At 36.8% G+C, this 22,959-nt stretch overlaps 1 protein-coding gene across 7 annotated transcripts in view; it reads left to right on the forward strand.

Annotated features, from left to right (window-relative positions):
• LOC110443883 (tubulin monoglycylase TTLL3-like) overlaps positions 1-22,959 on the forward strand; it is a 40,519-nt gene that overhangs the window by 8,430 nt on the left and 9,130 nt on the right. For 4 of the 7 annotated variants that reach the window (XM_021488323.1, XM_021488325.1, XM_021488324.1 and 1 more), the window contains exons 4-18: positions 5,383-5,496; positions 5,713-5,867; positions 6,064-6,274; positions 8,506-8,561; positions 9,302-9,430; positions 9,812-9,926; positions 10,255-10,530; positions 11,084-11,244; positions 11,937-11,998; positions 12,444-12,595; positions 14,247-14,342; positions 15,616-15,874; positions 16,480-16,585; positions 17,252-17,399; positions 17,920-18,771. In XM_021488323.1, coding sequence (XP_021343998.1) covers positions 5,383-5,496; positions 5,713-5,867; positions 6,064-6,274; positions 8,506-8,561; positions 9,302-9,430; positions 9,812-9,926; positions 10,255-10,530; positions 11,084-11,244; positions 11,937-11,998; positions 12,444-12,595; positions 14,247-14,342; positions 15,616-15,874; positions 16,480-16,585; positions 17,252-17,399; positions 17,920-18,771 — 2,892 coding nt within the window. Of the gene's footprint in view, positions 1-689; positions 881-4,702; positions 4,959-5,058; positions 5,116-5,382; positions 5,497-5,712; positions 5,868-6,063; positions 6,275-8,505; positions 8,562-9,301; positions 9,431-9,811; positions 9,927-10,254; positions 10,531-11,083; positions 11,245-11,936; positions 11,999-12,443; positions 12,596-14,246; positions 14,343-15,615; positions 15,875-16,479; positions 16,586-17,251; positions 17,400-17,919; positions 18,772-22,959 lie in introns of those variants that run through there. The other 3 variants (XM_021488327.1, XM_021488329.1, XM_021488330.1) reach the window with 3 other exon arrangements.

A 22,959-nucleotide genomic window follows, 5' to 3' on the forward strand; every position in this document is an offset into this window, starting at 1 on the left:
TGATATTAAATAAAAGCTGTATCATATAGATATAAGTAGTCAAGTTTCTGTGGTCTACTGGAAAATTTTGTCTCCGTAGTGAACGAGTTGTCACCTTAGCTATCTGTTGTGACGGTCAGCAACAGAATGCAATAAATTATTATACGGTTATTGTCTGTCATGTTTATAAATGGGACAAATGAAATCAAACAAACTGTTTGAACTACCAGCATTAATTGTTCTGCTGTCTCCTTCGGTATTTTATCATTTTATAATGAAATTGGTTATCGTGTCAATCGGTGATAAAACTAGGGCACCCCCAATTTCTCTGACATTGTCTTTCATTTCCTGTTAGGTTTTTCACCCGCCGGTTTAATGATGTAGAGGGATAGTCTGAAAGTTATGGCACTTGTAATTGTCTGCCTGTCAGTGTTTTAATTAGTATTGATCCGGTAGCTATATATAGAGTACCTGACTATTTTATACTAACATCAGGGTAAGGCATCAGGTCGCCTCTGCTGCTTGCTGTCCCATTCTGTCAGACATGGGCAGACGTAGGAGGATGTCATCAAATATTGATCACCCACCCTGTACTGGTATATATCAGACGCTTGTTAAATGTTTACATAGAAACGATGGATCCCATATCCGGAGAAGGAAGTACATGTACATTTCTTTAGGTGAAGTGCAGAGCACTGAGAAGGGCTGATTTTTAAGGCCAGGAATATTTTGATGAAGGAACGTTCATCTGTAGAAATTTGTAAAAGTTGTTGGTGATAGTAGTTTATGTGTGGTTGATTGCGATCAGTTTATCGATACAAGTCGTTGGCCCCCGCACATTGTTGGAGTATGAAGCGTCAGCTCTCTAGAAGTGGAACTGTAGCTTTCAGAAGTACAGGTAGTAAGTAAATATACCACAACCACAGGTGAAAATATGGATTTACAGGTATAAGTTATATATACAGGTGCTATAATGAGGAAAATCCATACAAAATACATTCACCTCCAACGAGGGCTATTATTAATGCTATTTATTCCAATGGTACTGTGCATCATAGACATTACGAGATTATCGACTCCTCTAATGGCTGTTAGCCTGGCTTGGCACTGGTAATGTACCAAGACTCATCGCGGGTCGCTGTTTTCTCAGAGCCATACACCCGTTTCCTATATAGACCTCGAGAATGGCACATTGAACATGATAATTTCTCTGTTGAGATATACTAGAAAGTGTTTCATTCAAATACAAGAAAACTGGGGTGATCCATTAAATACATGACGGGGATCAATAGGTGTTTTATATATATATGATTAGTTTTTTTCTGTATGGGGTAAATTACAGTCACAGATCCTGTATGATACCTGTAATGTTCATCTTTTGCTCCGTATGGAGTTAATTACAGATCCTGTAATACCACTCTAACCATTATTGATTTACTCACCTACCCTCTCGGTAAATGTGAGAAATTTTAATTCATCTTATTATTAGTTAAATTAAAATTATAAAGTTTGTCAAATAAGAAAAAAATCCATTTAACTTTTGCAATAAATGTTTTCATTCCCATTTGAAGTGAACCAAAAGCATGCTGAGATGTTTGTTTTAATCTTGACTCATCCATTCACTTTTGCCTTCTGTAATTTCCAGGTCCTGGTAAGTGCTCCCGTAAGATCTTGTTCAATTTAAATTCACTGTTCAGATGTTTTTAACCCTCAGTATGAAGTGTTGACATCTATATCTTAATTTCTGTCGCACTGTCTGTACTTAACTGGTCCTAACCGTTCTGCCTCGTCAAACTGGTGAAAGATTTACGGTGAACTTGTTGCATGTCTCGAGCTAATCATTCGCAAACCCCACAGTTCCATTTACCAGGGACAATAACCTTATCTAGACATGTCACACAATATGAAATATAGTTGTTAAAAGGTGTTTTTTTTCCTTTTTTCCCCCATATTAATTTGAGACATATCTTTAAAACTAATGTTTTAATTTTTACAATCAAAACATTGATAATACAAATTTGGTGAATTCTAAAATATCAGATATCAGTTTTTCTTTACCAGGTATTCGTTCTTTGGAATTTCTAAATTGACACATATAGCATTATGTTAACTTCACAATTAATCCAATTTTTAATGTCAGTAAATACTTATAATTGTTTCATCTATATCATTATACAACTAATTTTTTATACTAACAGGGAGTTGGAGATATATTGTTTCAGTTTTTGACTTGAAAAAAATTTGAATGCATGTGTTTTGATTGGTGTGTAGAGTATTGTACATTTCTGTGATATTTTAGGAATTGACATTCATACCAGTCATGTCAACTGAAATATGCATGTGTATGTAGTTTTTGCTTGTCAGCAAGTGATGGCCGTAATTATTATCTACCTTAATTACTCATTTAAGTCAGTGGTTAAGGCGTCTGACATTCTGCTACCACTAGCCCTCTACCACTGGGTCCCGGGTTCGAGATCTACAGGGGCAGTCACCAGGTACTGACCGTAGGTCGGTGTTTTTCTCCGGGAACTCCTGCTTTCCTCCACCACCGAAACCTGGCATGTCCTTAAATAGAACATAAAACCCATTCAATAGAACGTAAAACCCACACAAACTAATTATTTATCTCTAAGACATATATTGCAGTAAAAGCTTTGCTTGACCGTATAAGATTTATGATGTAAGGGCTATTCCAGAAATACATTTATATTTTTCTCGAGTCACTATATGTACAATTCAGTTTTTATTTTGACTTAACCACCAATGTACAAGTGCCAAGTGTTTTTGTCTGCCTATATATTGACATACCTGGGTATATGAAATTGCTCTTATAAAGGACCTTTGTATTGAAGTCTGTGAGAAATATCTAATTCATGGCTTTTAAATCCATCATGAGGGAAAACTATCACTTTTACTTATTTTTAATTTTCACTTTCCTTGTTTTTGAATAACAAGTTTTACCTGGGACACATACATTTAAACTTTGGATACCTCTAGAATAAAATTCTTTCTAGTTTAGATATATGGTCGGTATAATGTGATGACTGCAGGCAACACAATAGTTATTGGAAACTAAGACAGACAAACTTGAGAGGGGTCTTGTAATTTACAAGTTAAACGATATTGATTATATAGGCGTAAATTTGTATAGTAATCCAGCCCTTCTCTGTCTCCAAGCAGACGACATTGATCAGGTATACATTTCACTGTGGAGGCCATGGACTTAAAGGTGTCAAATGCACCTTTATTGATTAGGTATTCATTTCACTACACAGAGCAATATTAACTTAGTGGTGCTAAACACACCATATTGACTATTTCACGATATAGACCATTGACTTAATGGTGCTAAACACACCATATTGACTATTTCACGGTATGGACCATTGACTTAATGGTGCTAAACACACCATATTGACTATTTCACGATATAGACCATTACAATGCATACTAAAACTTGGGCCATTTTATTCATGGCATGAAATCAACCGATATTTTCAAATTGTATATAAGAATTTTTTTTAAGTTAATTTAAATCACACTCAAACTCAAGTCAAGGAAATCTGTTTTGCCAAAACAATTTTGTGAATTTTGTTCAAATTACTTTAAAACTAAACCTATCAGTCATGTCAGTCATATTTGAATTCACATGCAAAATACAATAATCCAGAAATCCAGGAAAAGTCTCCACTTTAAGCTACAAGTTTCATAAGTTATGAAAGGCAGATCTATGTACATTGTATTGTATTATTAAGATCAAAGGTGAAGGTCACTATATAAATAGAGTTTCAGGAGTTTCTCAATTCGACTGTAGAAAAGACTTCGCTGTAGTTATTAGTATATAAATGCAATGTCATGCAAGTTAGGGATTAAAGACTTGATGTCAGTGAATTCAGTCTAGATTTGTCAGGGCCAATGTAAGATTTACATTTTGATGAGATAAGTTCAAGGCCACTTGCTTTAATCATGTTGAAGATTTTTTTTAATGATTTTCCATTTTGATGCATTGTATTAATTATCATTTATAAAATGACGTATATATGGTGAGCGAATGTGAAACAGCTCATTACCCCAAGCACAGAGTAAATATGAATTAATCGGCTTATCGCATTTGGGCTAGAGATCGAGTCAATATTGTGATTGCTCATATATGTGTCAGCTGGTTGTCAATATCAAACTACTTTGTCATCAAGTTCCAATTTCATCAGTGTATAGAAGACAGATCCTTTAAAAAGCCTTTGAATTATTTTTGTATACAACTCATATGTTCAGTCAGGGATTGTGCTTAGTTAAGAATACATTATTATTTATTTTTCAATCATATACACTTTCTGAATGAGTAAGTGCCAAGGTGTCGACATTTACCAACATTTTTCACAATACACTAGGCCGCCAGTCCTATAGAACTGTGTTAAGTATGGGACCTTGGGAGAACCTATAGCGCAACAACATTATAAAACCAAAAAGAAATTTTAATTATAAACCAGACCCTATAATTTTATGTTCCATTTTACACATGATTTATTCAGTTGAATAAGATTGATGCAAAAAAATAAATTTCTCATTTATGCAGACACAGGAAAATGGGAACATGCACAGGCATGATTCTAGTTTGGGAATAATAAATAAAGCAATTGACTGCCGGAAAGAACTAGAAATGTTTACCTGTATACTTCTATCAAAATTTAAGAGATCCCTATTTAATTGTGTAAGCCTAAAGGAGATGGCTGGGGTCGACCGAGTCCAAACTTAAATGACATGTAGTGGTTTACTTACTATAGCAAATGTATTGGATCTGTCTCTACAGGATATATCACTAGTAACCTTTGTGTTGTCCGATTTGACGGGCTGCTGCACAGTATTCGTACAGGGAACGTAAGATTAGTCATATAGGTGTCGTACGTGCATTAAGTCACCAACATGACATAAAATGCCAACACAAAGATTGCTTAGTGCAACGCTACATGTGAAAAGCACAGGTAAATGTCCGCTCGACTTATTTGAAGTTTGATTAAAAAAAAAAATACCATGTGCACATTCTTATTGACATTATGATTATGTAGATTTAAAAATTGTTGAATGTCGTCTGAGCTCTGATTGGTGAGGGAGGTTTTATCAACTTTAAACATGGACGAGGTGAGCAATGAGTAGTAACAAGCGAGGGACAGAAATTTATATCTATGAAACACTCTGCTATCATGGAAGAACACTAAAGCTATATTATTGAGCATTCATCTATCGTTATATTTGTTTAGATCTTTGAAGTACATTTAATTATAAACTAATTAGGCTTAACTGGATTTTTTTTATGATTTGGGTATATTTTTTATTATTTCAGTTTTAGATTTGCCAAATTGGTAAATATTCATGAGTTTCCATCGTTTTTTTTTAACTGTTCCACAGGTCCCTATGCCAATGGAAACCCTGATATGGTGTTGAAGCGACAGAAACAGAAAATGGGAAGTCATGTGACAAAGTCAAAGCCTGCAGGAGATGCTAGTCTGGACGACACAGCTGGTATGTGAAATTGTGAGGGATAACTTGTCAATTTATAAGTGTCTCATCAAGTGAAGTTGTCTAGATATCAATGTTTGAAGATTTCTTACATGAAAGAAAAAAGATATGGAACAGAATCGAGATCGGCTGATATTGTTATTCGTTCTGAGGAAGTAAATCTGTTGTGTTTACTGTATATTGTGTTAGGTGCTAAGAATAGCCGTTTTTTTTCACCAGGTGACCTGCCCACATCAATGTCTAGAAGCAAAACCATGCCGACCCTCAGCCGTCCGAAGATCTCCCGTAAGATGCCTGCCAACAACAACCCATCAGGTGTTATAAGTACAGATCGGCTAAAACATGCCAAGGAAACAGCAGAGCGGGCAATCAAGGTGTGTTTGAATGTTCGCTATAAAGAGAAGGTTTTTTGATTTGCACCTTTAATGTAAATATTGTAAATCAAAAATGTTATCACTTCATAAAAAAAAAAAAAAATTGCGGATTTTTTTCCCATTCTGAGCATTTAGTTCTTTGCGAAAACATCATGCTGGTCGATTTTATTAATAAAAATATTTTTATGATTCATAGCAACGAAAGGTCTTCACAATCCAAGGAGGATACTCCGGGGTGAGGCAGAGTTTACGTCAGAGAGGCTGGGTGGAAAAGTTCTACAGAATTCAAGGACCTCCTAAGAAAACTCGGCGGAAACGCAGAAAAACTGCGGATGGCGACGATGATTCAGATGATGATGATGATGATGACGACGATGATGATGACGATGATGATACGGATAGCGACAGTATGTATACACGTTTTATATCCCCATATTGACTGACACAAGATCATTGGATATTTACCCAAACAACTGCAGCTGTACTTTTAATTTAATGAAAATATACTGTTATTGAAGCTGTCGTAATTATTATTTACAATCCAGGATAGCAATAGTTAGACATTACCAGTACCTTCCTGAATTGCCATTTCCGACAGATATCTAGCTGCTGAAATAGTTAGATTTTTAATTATTAGCAGAAATGCTGAGGACCTAGCTCATTCAAATACAGGATAACAGTTAAAGGATTTTGTTGTAAAAATATCAAATTAAAATCCTATTGACAACAGGTTTAAATCTCAACAAAGAAAAAAACGTAATCTTGTACAGGCAATAAATATCTACCAAATTACTTTAACTAAGAAAACCTGTCTGCATTCATGTATATACACCAATCATAAAAACACCTTTCAATTTCCATTATGAACGTTTCTTTTTTTAGCCCCTTAATCCTATTGATCACAGAAAACATTCTCTGACACGGACCGTACAGGGATTAATTTCTCTGCTGACATTTACTCCGCTATTGATTCATATTGTCAGAACTAACGGCATCAACTTAATCTGCTCACAGCGATATGAATACATCTCAAACGCTTTGTACATTTGTAGCGTACCGTAATTACCCATGTTCATGTCACACTCAACCGTTATCTACACAGGCTTCTGGTATAAATACTCGGGGCTTTTATCAGGATTTCTCCCCCCACTATTTTGGGAATGGGGCTGGTGGTTTTAGAATTGTGAAAAAAACTTGTCATTGTAGTATTTAAACCAAATTGGGAAATTTCAGAATTATAACAAAAACTGAAATATCCTAATATAAAAAAGATTATCTCATTTTAGATATTGCTTTTGGTTTTTCATCTGAATGCAACTGTGAATTACAAAAAAAAAACACAAAAAAACCCTGAGAAATTAAAAAAGAATATTGGAAATAAAAGTGACATTTTCCATTGGGAATATGGGGCCAAGTTTCAGCCCCAAAAGGGCCCCAGAAGAAGTCTGGTTACATTTTGTGCTGTTGGCTGTTTAAAGTACTTGTAATTCATTGCTTATATTACCTATACAAAATGTACATACAATAAAACACAGTGTGATATAGCATTACGCCAAGGTAATTGTGTAATCTGATCAATAGATTACCTAGTTGAGGTGCATATAAATCTACCTCTCTTGTTGACACTATCCAGCTGCCTGTAGTGTATCGTAAGAGCACATTCTGGAATAAAATTATGTCACTCGTTCTTTGGCCTTAATTTGCCTCGTCATAATAACAGTACAGCAATACAGTGTAGCTAAGAACACAGCTATAGATCATTTTCATGTCAGCATACCTAGGCCTGTCTATCATATTTGAATAAAGTTAAAACTTTTTTAATTGATTCACATGTTGATTTGAAGTTTGACATGTGTATGCAAGTGGTTATATATATATATATATAAGAATTTAGGTAAGCAGTTTTTATTTTTATTTTTTTAATTGTTTTTTTGCATGCAAATGCAAAGAGTGTCATTTTAAACATATATATGTATACTACATACTTACAAATTACAGTGACAAATAGTGTAACATCACAGTGATTTTTCAACCTAGTTTTACAGCAGGAAACAGATTGTTACTCATAGCAAAAAACACACTTTATTTTCCCAAAATGAGGCAAATATGAAAAATGTCCTTCAAATTTAAATAAAAATATGGCTATATTTTCCCATTTCATGTAGGAACCGGTTGCTATAAAATTTAGGTTGAAATAACACTGCATTACATACTACAGTGACAAACAAGGTACATTAAATTGTTCATAAAGCACAACCATTGAAAATGTTTTATGTATGACATTTCGATGACTATAGTACGATATGTATTCTGTCACCTTTACCAGACACACCTGGCATTGTCTGATAAATGTGTCAGAATACATATCGTACCTAAGTCATCAAAATGTCACACATATACAAAAATCACTGGGTGTGCTGTATGTATACAATCTTCACTTACCAACCTGGGGGAAAATGTACATTAAAATGAACACCATTGTTTTAATTTAACCCTTTCAACCCTATGTAACTTTAATAGACTCTACCATGCATTGATCTGGATAAGTCCATTATGGTCTACGGTGGTGAAAGGGTTAATTAATCCTAACTGATATTAACCACAGAACACTTAATACATTTCAATCCCTAATTTGTAGATGACCAGCCAAAGATAGCTCCATGGGATGAGGATGACGGAATCTATGGCATCATGGTAAGTTTTCTTCCCAATTTTCATCTTTGTAAGCTGATGGTAAAAGTTGCTGATGGTTTATTATTGTCAAAGAAGAATTATGGCTGTAAATAGGTCCACGTTAAATGCACCTGGGTCATTTGGTTCAAGTCGGTTAAAAAATTTGAAAAAAAACTTTTTTCTCATAGTGACAAATAGAGCGTCACCAGACTTGCAAAAGTTATTCAGCAAGCTATCAGGAAAAGTTTTCAGAGACTTAAAGTTACAAACTTGGTTTATAGTGCATGAAACAACACTTTTCTCACTAAACGATGAATAAAAAACTTGGATGTGTAAATACCATGTTTAAACCTTGATATACATGTGTATTGCCATGATCTTTCCAGAAAATTTTGACATAATAAAAGGGTTTAGTAATATATAGATGATATGTATTAAAGAATTGTTTTTGGAAAAAATGGGGAAAGGAGACGAGATGTTTTAAGGGATCCCGGAGTTGGCAAATAAAACCAGGGGCATTTTATGAAGGTTTTACTATGTTTCACAAATATATTTCATAGTTCCTAACTGGTTAGTGATCTTATGAGTACAAAGTAAAAATTATTGCCCTATATATATTTTATTAATTTTCCCCATTTTAAAACTTAATTGTAGAGTTGAATGAAGAAATGAATAAATTATTGTGTAAGGTTTGTTAGTCATGTGAAATTTGAGACACATTTTGAATTTATTTTCAACAATCATTCTACTGATATTTTCAGTCACGTATCGTTCGCAATATCAACCCCACTTTCATCTGGGTGTTGAAGAGAGACATTGTCGACTACAGGTTTCTTACGAGAGATCAGATGGTAAACCACTTCTGTAAAGCTGGTTCATTTACAACAAAGGTAAGTCAGCGGTGTACAATTTCAAATGTAGGAATACAAGCCGAAGGTTGTTTTTGAAGTTTCACTTATCTTATATTACCTGTATTTTCATATCACATAGTAAATATTGAAAATTTGCACTTGGCCCAAAAATAAATCAACTAGCCTCGGGCATCAGGCAAGGTGACGCAGTGCACACCCCTGTTACTTTATCTTAGTTTCTTTTACCACACAGGTATGTTCTCAAAATTTCAAAATCCCACAGATCATTTTCACTGGTAGATCAAGGGAGGTAATTAGAATAATTGTCAAATTCTTATACTACTTTCATATACAATAAAGATAATGTTATTTTTCCACTATGTGTGTTGCCTGTTTTTTTAATTTTTCTTCTGTTTTCAGGTTGGTTTGACCGTCAATATGAGAAATGTGCCATGGTTTGACAACTCTGATCCTGGAGGATTTTTCCCGCGATGTTTTCGTCTTAGTCATGAGGAAGAAAAAGTTGCTTTTATAGGTAAGGCTATTGATCTTCTGCTAAACCAGGCTGGTCTCATTCATCAGTTTCAATTGGAATATGGAATATTGCCGTTGTTAATTGCTTTATTGATAATGATACAGGAATCGCTATATATGATTATAATTATACTTAACAGATTATTCTGTAACAAAATAATGACTAGACTGTGATGTCAGGGGACTATAAATTTTAGAAAATGGAATGCTGATATTAGACAAACCTATTTTTATTTTTGAAAAAAAATCTTCAAAGTTTTTGTATTTGATATCGACTTGTACAACATGCTTTGGCTTAGTAATTGGTAAGCCTTTTCTGTTTTTGACAGAGGACTACCGCCAGACGGCCTGTATGAATGTGCTGAAAGCTGTCAGTGCCCATTACATGGAGGCTGGGCTGTCAGAGACGGGGGAGGAGGAAGAGAAACGGGATGTCGGTAGCGAGAAGGAAAACGCGACACCCTTCATCTGTACAGACCCTGAATGCACACGTTCACGCCCAGGAACCAGTTCCGGCAATCTGTGCGTCCATGCTTTAGAAAAACAGAAACTTCTGGAAAGGGAGAAATCTGAGCTCAAAGACAAAGTGCCAAATCTACCCAAAGGTAAGTTACTATAAAAGTTGATATCCAGGTAGAGTGGCAATCACATAAAATATATGTCTTTCTCTCATTTCCGTGTGTGCAAGATAGAACTGTCCAGGGTAAGCAACGGGTGTAGGAAACTATCTTGCACCCCATTTCACATGACGTCACAATGGCTTGACAATGACTTGACATCATGAAATTGGAACTCTCCAATGCCGCAAAGCGGAAAAGGCGACGTGATGAAATTTAAAACCTTGTATGATTTATTTAATGAGCAAGAAATGGAATCCATCCCTGATGAGAGGTACAGATAAGGTAATTCAAACCCTTGGGATGAAATATTGAGCAGAAGACCCTCAGCAAAGCCTCTGGTCTCCTGCTCAACATTTTATCCCTTGGGTTTGAATTACCTTATCTGTACCTCTCATCAGGGATGGATTCTATTAATCTGTTTATAAATTTCAACAACTTTACATCATTCTGGTTCATCTGGATGGACAGATTCGACTGTCTTATTGACTGTAATGATTGAATATGCTAAAAGTCTTTGTTGCTGATTATCCTGTTGCAGTGTCAACGTCCAGATCGGACAAGTCCACCTCAGCGTTTAAAAAGATTATGAAGAAGAAGAAACGTGTGATGGTGCCCCTACAGTGCCTGGAACGTGCAATACAGCAATGTGAACGCTATCTTGAAGAGAAAGAGCATGAAGACATTGATGTCATGTCATCGGTAAGATTTATTTTATAGTTACTTTGTGAGAGGAAAAGGCAATGCCTTTATCTAGTTACTTTGCGAGATCATCTAGGCACTATAATTTATCAGAGAAAAGACTATAAAGCCCTGCACTGTCCTATATAATAGATACTCGGTAGTGAAGCGGACGTAAAACCTTTCAATCAATCAATCAATCAATCAATATATAATAGATAGTAAACTGGTAGGGCCGCAACAACATATTGTATTGTATCCTATCATGATACTTTCTTTGTGTTGTTAAATAGTTTTGTTTGGCTGTATCTTGATTCACCAAAAGGGCTGAAATTATCGATCAGTTTCTGTATTGCTTTGGAATCCTTCAGTAAAGATGTGGCCCACTGCCCAAAAGTACTGATAATCAGGGAAAAAATATTTTGACGTTATTTACTATATTAGTCAATGACAAAACTCTAAAACCCTGCACTCAATCATTATGATGTTGACCAGCTGTGTATCATGATGTGTATCAGGATTCGTATCGTAAGTATGATACGTATCGTATCCTGAGGTAGGTGTATCGTTGCAGTCCTAGTAAATTATCTGCTTTAGTCACTGGGAGAACAGGAATGCTCTCGTTATATATAAATATCCTTTTGTCGGCTGTAGATGTTCTTTGTGCCCAGACTAACAATTGTTTCATTATAACCAATGTTTCTATGTTGCAGACTAATGATTTGACACAAGCTCAGTGGGATGAGTTCATGGTGTGGTACTACCAGCTGTGCCAGTGAGTATAGATACTCAGTGTTGTAGGATTTTTTAGTGTCTGGGTTTTAAGTAATCGCTTTATCAGTGCATCAATTTGTGTTTGAGTCAGTGTGTCTGCATGTCCATACATAGTAAAATTCTAATCTACATTTAAGATATCTCATCGACCCCTGAACACATTAAGTTCATATTTACCGTAGTTTGGTAATATCAAGCTCTATATACCTGATTAGAATTTGATGGTCATCTGTTGAAGTTAGAGAGTCAAAGGTCATGGTCAAAAGATCAAATTTTACCACTTTTGAAGTAAAAGACTTGTGAATTATAATCTCACAAAACCATGCATTGTATTGATTATATAAATTGTCTTTACAGTATGATCCATATGAAATGTTGTGCTATAAAAAAGTTCAAAGATTTGTATTAATATAAAATAAATATGTCTTGACTGTGCGATGTTACAGTGATGGAGGGGTGATCTCTGGCGTCCCAGAGAACATGCTTACAGAGGTGGAGAACCTCACCAACCGTCTCAAGTCCAAACACACACAGTATGAACTAGATGGAATGAGGAATGTATGGATTGTAAAACCTGGTGCCAAGTCACGAGGCAGAGGTAAGTATCTAAACCTGGGGCCAAGTCATGAGACAGGGGTTAGTATCTAAACCTGGGGCCAAGTCACTAGGCAGGGGTTAGTATCTAAACCTGGGGCCGTGTCACGGGGACATGTTAGTATCTAAACCTGGGGCCGAGTCACGGGGCAGAGGTAAGTATCTAAACCTGGGGCCAAGTCACTAGGTAGGGGTTAGTATCTAAACCTTGGGCAAAGTAACAGGCTGCAGGGGAGGGGTTAGTATCTAAACCTTGGGCCAAGTCACTAGGTAGGTTAGTATCTAAACCTAGGGACAAGTAACAGGGGAGGGGTTATAGTGTCTAAACCTGGGGCTGAGTCACTGGAGAGGGGTTAGTGTCTAAACCTGGGGCCGAGTCACGGGGACATGTTAGTATCTAAACCTGGGGCCGAGTCACGGGGCAGAGGTAAGTATCTAAACCTGGGGCCAAGTCACTAGGTAGGGGTTAGTATCTAAACCTGGGGCCAAGTCACTAGGCAGGGGTTAGTATCTAAACCTGGGGCCGAGTCACGGGGCAGAGGTAAGTATCTAAACCTGGGGCCGAGTCACTAGGTAGGGGTTAGTATCTAAACCTGGGGCCAAGTCACTATAGGCAGGGGTTAGTATCTAAACCTTGGGCAAAGTAACAGGCTGCAGGGGAGGGGTTAGTATCTAAACCTTGGGCCAAGTCACTAGGTAGGGTTAGTATCTAAACCTAGGGACAAGTAACAGGGGAGGGGTTATAGTGTCTAAACCTGGGGCTGAGTCACTGGGGAGGGGTTAGTGTCTAAACCTGGGGCCGAGTCACGGGGACATGTTAGTATCTAAACCTGGGGCCGAGTCACGGGGCAGAGGTAAGTATCTAAACCTGGGGCCAAGTCACTAGGTAGGGGTTAGTATCTAAACCTGGTGCCAAGTCATGAGGCAGGGGTTAGTATCTAAACCTGGTGCCAAGTCATGAGGCAGGGGTTAGTATCTAAACCTGGTGCCAAGTCATGAGGCAGGGGTTAGTATCTAAACCTGGTGCCAAGTCATGAGGCAGGGGTTAGTATCTAAACCTGGTGCCAAGTCATGAGGCAGGGGTTAGTATCTAAACCTGGTGCCAAGTCATGAGGCAGGGGTTAGTATCTAAACCTGGTGCCAAGTCATGAGGCAGGGGTTAGTATCTAAACCTGGTGCCAAGTCATGAGGCAGGGGTTAGTATCTAAACCTGGTGCCAAGTCATGAGGCAGGGGTTAGTATCTAAACCTGGTGCCAAGTCATGAGGCAGGGGTTAGTATCTAAACCTGGTGCCAAGTCATGAGGCAGGGGTTAGTATCTAAACCTGGTGCCAAGTCATGAGGCAGGGGTTAGTATCTGCACAAACATGTTCATGATCGAGTGTATTTTCCTAACTCTAAAAGCAGTGTTACCTAGCTGTTTACTAAGTTTCTTGTAATTGGAAACCTTATACACATATTGGACTCAATGTATCTGTATTGTTTCATGGACTTCCCTATTGGTGGTAACTTGATGAATATTCATCAGAAGTCATACTTTGTTTTATATTTCTCATCTAGTTATTCAAGTTACAGTAATAATTGTGAAACATGCCGATTTAGAATTTGTTTTAGGATGAATTTTCATCGAGGCTTTTTACTCTTCATCTTATTTAGGAATCGTGTGTTATGATAAATTGGAAGATATGCTGAAACTAGTCAACAGCCAGGTGGTGAGAAAGGACAACAAATACGTGGTTCAGAAATACATAGGTAAGTACATGTATAAGGTATTGTCACAAAAGACACTTGGATTTGGATTTGTTGTTACTATATTTTCAAATTGCTTTCAAATATACAACATAATGTCTTATGAAAAGTTCCTTTTTACGCAACCAACACAATTTTCTATGTGACGTTTCAATGACTAGTACGATATTTACACTGTCACCTTCATCAGACAAATGACCAGTGACACGTATGCACACAAAGGTGTAAAATGTGTACGAGTGGTCCACAAAATCGATTTCATTTCGGTACATATATAACAACTATTGTACATACGCTTACAGCATAGCCGAAATCGACATCGATTTTGTGGACAACTCGTACACATTTTACACCTTTTTGTGTGAACGCCTCACTGGTCATTTGTCTGATGAAGGTGATAGCTAGTGTACATATCGTACTAGTCATCGAAACGTCACATATAGAGTAAATTTTATTGAATGTGTAAAAAAGAACTTTTCATAATCCATACTTACCAACCTGAATAAAAATGTTTAGAAATCCATGTCTGTTTACTAACAGTATACCAGAGATATTCAGCACATTTGAACTTTCACTTTTATATCTTTCCGTAGTGTGAATTTATCATTACATTGAACAGTAGTATACAATAAAGGTAGCATCCTAATTAAATGTGACGGGCGTAATAAAGACTGGGCGAATATGATTTTACAGGTGTAGGGCAAAAGTTTTATTGGACCAAAGTTTGAATGGTATGTTATTAGTATGCAGGATGAAATGTAAAAATTGATAAGAAAATTTAGTAGAAAGAAGAATATATTAATTAAACCGACCGATACTCTATTATTTATAGAAAACCAATATTATTATCCACCTGTAGTTCAGTATAAGAACTGAATATACTTTCTGATAATTAATTATCAAACTAATTTCGTGAACACATACAATTACTCTAATTGGGAATATATATATTTGCATTTACTTTCACCTCAACTATTAATGATTAATGTTATTCAAATAATTACTCAGATAATACATTGTACATGTATGGCCATGCTTTTGTCAGAATATGTTACAACCATATTGAGTTGACAGCAGAGGATTTTAGTAGTCCTACAATCAGAATAAAATCTGTGTATAAAGTTTTCCATATCTCCAGATTGTAAATGGAATTCTATGATTACTACAGTCCACTTACTGAAACAATTTTGTATGGAATTTACAAAGTCCAATTTTATCTATATACGAGGTAGGTGTTTGATTTGAGTTGATAATGTCATGTGACCTTGTGTTACAGAGCGCCCCCTGCTGATCTACAACTGTAAGTTTGACATCCGTCAGTGGTTCCTCGTGACGGATTGGAACCCCCTCACACTCTGGTTCTATCAAGATAGCTACCTCCGATTCTGTTCCCAGGAGTACACACTGGACGACTTTGACGAGTCTATTCACCTGTCTAACAATGCCATACAGAAAAACTACAAGAACGGCCATCGTAACCCTAACCTACCCGCAGACAACATGTGGACACATGAACAGTTCAAGGAATACATCAAGTATGGAGATTTATAGTATTGTATAGTGATATTCATACATTTAATTTTGTATGTAAACACTACATACATTGCAAGCTCTACACTTTATTTAAAGATTATCCCTGAAAACTTTCATTAATTGTATAGGTTCAGTATGCATACAAAGGGGTTATCAAAAATAGCAGATTCTACAAAATGATGCAGAATTTTTTTATTATTATCACTTAAAGTTTCATTTAAAAACAAAAATAATACATATATGTTTTCAAAATAAAGTCTTAAGTTGTACAATAAAACTGGTTTATTTATGCACCCAAGAGGAACTGAAGTTCTCAAAAATACAGGGAAAAGTCGTTATAATGCATTTCCTTGCCAAAAGCACAAATACTACTTTCTTAATCACCTTAAATTTGTGTGTTGATATCAAACATGTTTGACTATATTTCCGTATAATGTCTCCACAATAAGAAGTAATTTGTGACTTACATCTTCGTATGACTGTTTTGTAGGTAATTTGTGACTTACATCTTCGTATGACAGTTTTTTAGGTAATTTGTGACTTACATCTTCGTATGACTGTTTTGTAGGTAATTTATAACTTACATCTTCGTATGACTCTTTTGTAGATCTAAGAACAAGGGAAACCTATTTGATGACATGATCTACCCCGGGATGAAGAAGGCCATCATCTGTGCACTGTTGTGTACACAGGACCTCATCGAGTACAGAAAGGTGACACACTGAACACACCTACAATGGGTCCATCACTCTAAAAAGGAGATTTCTCCCTTTTACCACTCTAAAACGGAGTTTTCTCCCTTTTGTCAAGCAAAAAATGTCCTTATTTCGAAATTGGTCTTCTTCATAATTTGTCCTGGCAAACATAAATGATACGCCCAAAAACCCAACATACAGAATAACAAGTCTGTTACATCATCAGATAAATCCAGTAATAAGCCCATGCCTAATGATAAAACAAATACTGTATACCGAAAATGTTTCGTCCAGTCTACTTTTCGCTCTTTGACTGTAAAATCCATTTTCACCCAATGTTGAATTCGCCCTTCACATTCGATTACTATGTATATTATGTTGTTAACAAATGCTTGCTCTAATGATAAATTTGCCCTCATTACGGTGGGCAAAACTTTTAACTGCCATGAACATTTTCCTCTATAGGGTAATATTTCAACGTCCTGTAATAAGCCAACTGAAACAGAGATTTTGTGTTGGCTCTCTGGGCTCATATTGCAAGATAAAAACGGCATGAGTTAACCACGGATTGACTTTCATTATTTCATCAATCTCTGTAGAATGCCTTCAAACTAACGACTACCACTTCTGTAAGTGTAGATAGTGTACAGTTTGGTGTTAAATGTATCTGTTTGTACTTTTCAGTCGTCGTTCGAGTTATATGGTGCTGATTTCATGTTGACGGATGATTATCGTCCATGGCTGATAGAGATCAATTCTAGTCCGAGTATGGAGAACAGCACGGCAGTCACTTCTCGGCTGTGTAATAATGTACTGGAGGACACCCTCAAAGGTTAGACTTGGCGGGTTGTCTCCCCTTTTTTTTTTTTTTTTTAATTCATGCTTCTATTGGTCCAACCAGCGTTTATTTTAAAATAAAAAGATGTACCTTAAATATTCTGGTATTATTTTCTGAAAAATTGTGGTAAAAGCCTTGAAGTCCCATATTAATTTCTGCAACTCAACAAGGTTTTACCGTTTGATTTAAAAATAGACATTCTGATCATTCTACACAAAATTGTCGTTTCAGACAAATTGGTCTTTCTAGATAAACAAAAACCCCTTGGGTTACCTATTCATTGCGTTACGTAATGAAAGTTGAAATTTTGTTTTTGTTTGAAGTAGAGACGGATTAGATTTTCTCTGTCAGTTTCTCATGCAGCTTCTTGTCTTGATAAATCAAATCGTTAAGATAGAAAAGAACCAGCATTATGATTTATTTTTCTCAAATGTTGCTTTTATACATTTTTATTCATGATTGGTTTTTGGAGATACTTAAAATTATATAAAATTTCATGTTTCATGTATTGCAGTTGTGATAGATCGAAAGTACGACAGGAACTGTGATGTGGGTCGGTTTGAATTGGCTTACAAACAGCCAGTAGTTACCGTTCCGCCCTATATCGGAATCAGTTTGTGTGCGGAGGGCACCGGTGTTCGTAGGCCAGCAGGATTTGTGAAACGCAACACTGCCGGTACTGATAATGGTGAAAGTCAACAGTACTTCTCCCCACGGAAAAATCTAGGGAACCAAGACAACATCAAGGACACTAATAATAAGAGTTTTACCTGTACAGGTGTCACTCGTCGGCCACGGAGTGAGAACAATGAGAGCATCACCCACAAAGCCGCGACAGTGAACTCTGCACCAGCCAAGGCGACAAAGTCATCCAATCAGGAGGCTTCTTCTGTTTACTATCATGCCTCACGCAATCAGCGCAAGAACGTTATGAATGGTAACACTAAAAACTCTGTGACACTGTCTGCTAATATTAGAAAGTCACCCACTACCGGCAACAGTCATGTTGTATTGTCGAGTAGTAGTTCCAGCAACCACTCGGACTCGGACCGATTCGGGGACCGGGCTGGGGACAGGGACGTCACGCGGGACGTGTCTGTGTTTAATAAGGAGAACAATCACCCACTGCAAGCATCATCGTTTCCCCGTCCGGAGAAATCGTCTTCTCTACCGTCAACGATGGGCAGTAACTACATCACAGCCATACCCGGCAAAAAGATGGTGTCAAAGACATCTGTGTCGAATAATTATTCCATTCCTGCGGACAAGTTGGAAAGACCCGTGCTCGTAGTCAACAATGTGGAATCTACAGATCTGCAGACTATCAAACCTTTGCCCTCGGCCTCGAACCCTTCTAACACAAAAGGTAATAAAGAATTACACACCATGTACAGGTTATCAGGCTTTCCAGCTGCAAGAGCACCCAGGGTTCATAATAAACGAGGGCATGTGCACTCACGGCCAATTGGACATCACATTCGCAAGCAACGTGATTATGCCAGACGGCCTGAGGTCAGGATTAAGTTCCCAAAAGTGCCCTATGCTAGTATCAATGTTAGTTTCAATGAAAATGTCACACCAAAGCTAAAGTACTTCAACTTAGAGAAGGAGGATGATGATATGTACCAGCCCGAGCTGGCTGTGGTGACACGATAGATGACACACACTGGGTCACACCCGCAAATCTTATTCTAGCTGTCAAACTCTTGTCAGAGTTGAGACATCTGGGCTTTCTTGCTATCCTAAACTATTGTCAGTTTTTTGCAAATCTAGAGGTCAGAATCACCATTCTCCTAGTTGTGAAATGTGTTGGTACTATTTGAAACTATATGGTACCTCTAGCCTGCCTTGATTATGGAATATTTCAGTCATCTCCTGAGTTGCCTAATCAAATTGCTACTTTTTTTCCTATAACTGGTCTGTATCTACCGACACATGTATATCGAGAAGACATACATTACACATTAGTTGTAACTTCTACTGGTACTATACACTATCCGCAATGCATACATTACATTTACACTATCCACATTGTATAAGCAGGAGGATCTAGAAATCCCATATACAGCCTGTTTGAGATATTATTTTACCCCTTTATGGTTAAGTCATTTTATTTTTGTTTTAATGTGAATTATTTATGTTTCACTAAAGATTTGAAATTGTTTTACCAAATCATTTTCGATCTCTCTTTTGTTATGACAGACACAAACTTACCATAGTCACACCAACATAACTAAGTCTGACAGGGGGATATTCATTACATATAAAACACTGCTTTGGTTTTGAATGTTCAATCACATGGTCAGAAAGAGATATCAGCTTTCAGATTGTCTCTTTTCATGGCATTCCATTGTAATTTAAATGATACAATGGAATGTTATCCCAGAACCTGTATAGTATTATATCTCAACAGGACTGGGGCATTGTATTATGTTTACAGGTCAAAGTATATATATTTTTTAAATATGGTAAACTTACCGAGTATTTAAAGTTGAGCTTTCACTGATATTCTGGGTTTTTTGAAGTATTATCTTATTTTTATGATTGGAAATAAGAGTATAAATGTATGGGTAATTATTTTGAATTTCGATAATTCATTGGGTTGCAATTACTATAAATGCACAGGGGCCATGGAGTTTCTTTGCATGTACACAGAACACATGTACTGAACATAAATATACAGATAAATAACTATAAGTTGACTGTAACTTACTGTTTAGTAAAATGAGCATATGAATGGATGTAAGACAGAGATGTTAGCGTTACAGAGGTTTAAGTGGAATTTTTTAAAGTAATTTAGTCACTCGTTTTTGAGATCCCTGGTGGCAATAACAAAAAGGTCTGTGCATGGTTTGAGTCATTTTTGCCCCATCAAAATTCAAAACCTTTTAATTGAATTCTGAAACAAGTGACTTTTCAATTTTGAATACTTCTCTGATACTATTATGATTTTTTTTCCCAGCTATGGTTACCAGTTGAAATTTGCATGAAAATAGTGAAATTTGAATATTCTGTCAGTTTTGTCAAGATTTCGCTTATTTTTTGCCCTAGCAATCATGGCACACATTGATAAACTATGCAAAACCGTGAGTAAAATGACTGAATATTCCAGTTTCACAAATAAATGCAAATTTAAACTGGTTAACATGACAACCATTATTGAAGAAAAAACACAAACAAATATGTTTATAATAGTATCATAAAAAACATTAAAAATAAAAAATAAAATAAAAATAAAAAATAAAAATTAGAGGTGATTTGAAAATTCATTTTTTTTTTTCATTTTTGATGGATTATGGGGTTAGAAAAAGTTCAAAACCATTCATTTTCCAACATTGATAAAGAACTAAAAATAGACGTCACAAAGCAGTAGATACTAAAAAGTCGAATGGCACTGTGAGCGGCAGTACTCTGTTCTGGTATATATATCTGGGTTTTAAAAAAAATGCACTTGCTTGTTATAGGAATAAGAGTTTAAAGCATTAAGATTATTTTTTATCTTTTTAGACAGATTCACATTCTACATACGCTATAGGGGATTACTTAACTGTTATAGAAGGCCCTAAAATGATATATTTACTGACAGCTGAACATGCTTCAAATTCAGACTTACTGTACTGTAGTATTGTGATATTGATAATTCCTAACAAAAGGTGTGGTTCAAGTCTTACTGTTGTAGTACTTGTAGCTTAGTGCAAAACTTAAGCATCCAAAAATATTAGACTTTTAAAAACCAGTTTCTCAAATTTATCAATAATATAAACTTAACCATTTGCTAGTGGCACTTTGAAATATAATACAATGAATATCCAAAGTAGATTCTAAATCTCATATATATACACGTTGCACCCTTTGCTAGTTTCCCCGGAACAGCGTAGATAGTTGGGTAGTCGAGATAGAACCCTGCATATTAACAGCAATGGTGACATGGGTGTTTTTAGCCTTATATCATCTTATACACCCTACACATTTTTTTCCCATTTGATTATTAATTAGGTAGCTAGCATTATTAAAACTATATTCGATGCTAATTCATATATTGCGACTGCATGTGTATATAACGTGGCTGTTGCATTTTCCTACTCATCTCCTTCTTAGTACATCTCTAATCATTGATCACAAAGAGTCCTAGAGGGACGAAACAGCTGTATGATGCAGTGTAATTCATTTATGACATACTGTATTCATTACAGCATTTTAAAGGTTCAATTACCAAAGTGTGTAACGTTCATCATTCATGTAAGCTGATCACATCCTATACTTTCCAAAACTGTGTCTGATGCCTACCTGTGTCAGCTGTGGCTGTCATACTCCGTTCTAGGGGGGGAATAGCATTAGGATGTCTGATGCCTCTCTGCGTCAGCTGTGGCTGTCATACTCCGGTCTAGGGGGGGAATAGCATTAGGGTGTCTGATGCCTCCCTGCGTCAGCTGTGCCTGTCATACTCCGTTCTAGGGGGGAATAGCATTAGGGTGTCTGATGCCTCTCTGTGTCAGCTGTGGCTGTCATCCTCCGTTCTAGGGGGGGAATAGCATTAGGGTGTCTGATGCCTCTCTGTGTCAGCTGTAGCTGCCATACTCCCTTCTAGTGGGGGAATAGCATTAGGGTGTCTGATGCCTCTCTGCTTCAGCTGTGGCTGTCATACTCCGTTCTAGGGGGGGAATAGCATTAGGGTGTCTGATGCCTCTCTGCGTCAGCTGTGACTGTCATACACAATTCTAGTGGGTGAAAAGCATTAGAGTGTCTGATGCCTGCCTGTGTTAACAGTGGGTGTCATACACTGTTCTAGTGGGTCAGTATTATTAGAGTGTCTGATACCTACCTGTGTTAACTGTGGGTGTCATACACTGTTCTAGTGGGTCAGTAGCAATACAGTGTCTGATGCCTACCTGTGTTAACTGTGGGTGTCCTACACTGTTCTAGTGGGTTAGTATTATTAGAGAGTCTGATGCCTACCTGTGTTAACTGTGGGTGTCATTCACCATTCTAGTGGGTCAGTAGCATTAGAGTGTTTGATGCCTACCTGTGTTAACTGTGGGTGTCATACACTGTTCTAGTGGGTTAGTATTATTAGAGTGTCTGATACCTACCTGTGTTAACTGTGGGTGTCATACACTGTTCTAGTAGGTCAGTAGCATTAGAGTGTCTGATGCCTACCTGTGTTAACTGTGGGTGTCATACACTGTTCTAGTGGGTCAGTAGCATAACAGTGTCTGGTGCCTACCTGTGTTAACTGTGGGTGTCATTCACCGTTATAGTAGGTCAGTAGCATAACAGTGTCTGATGCCTACCTGTGTTAACTGTGGGTGTCATACACTGTTCTAGTGAGTCAGTAGCATTAGAGTGTCTGATGTCTACCTGTGTTAACTGTGGGTGTCATTCACCATTCTAGTAGGTCAGTAGCATAACAGTGTCTGACGCCTACCTGTGTTAACTGTGGGTGTCATACACTGTTCTAGTGGGTCAGTAGCATTAGAGTGTCTGATGTCTACCTGTGTTAACTATGGGTGTCATACACTGTTCTTGTGGGTCAGTAGCATTACAGTGTCTGATG

Source organism: Mizuhopecten yessoensis, unplaced genomic scaffold (assembly GCF_002113885.1).
Source record: "Mizuhopecten yessoensis strain PY_sf001 unplaced genomic scaffold, ASM211388v2 scaffold716361, whole genome shotgun sequence".
Classification (NCBI taxonomy): Eukaryota; Metazoa; Mollusca; class Bivalvia; order Pectinida; family Pectinidae; genus Mizuhopecten; species Mizuhopecten yessoensis.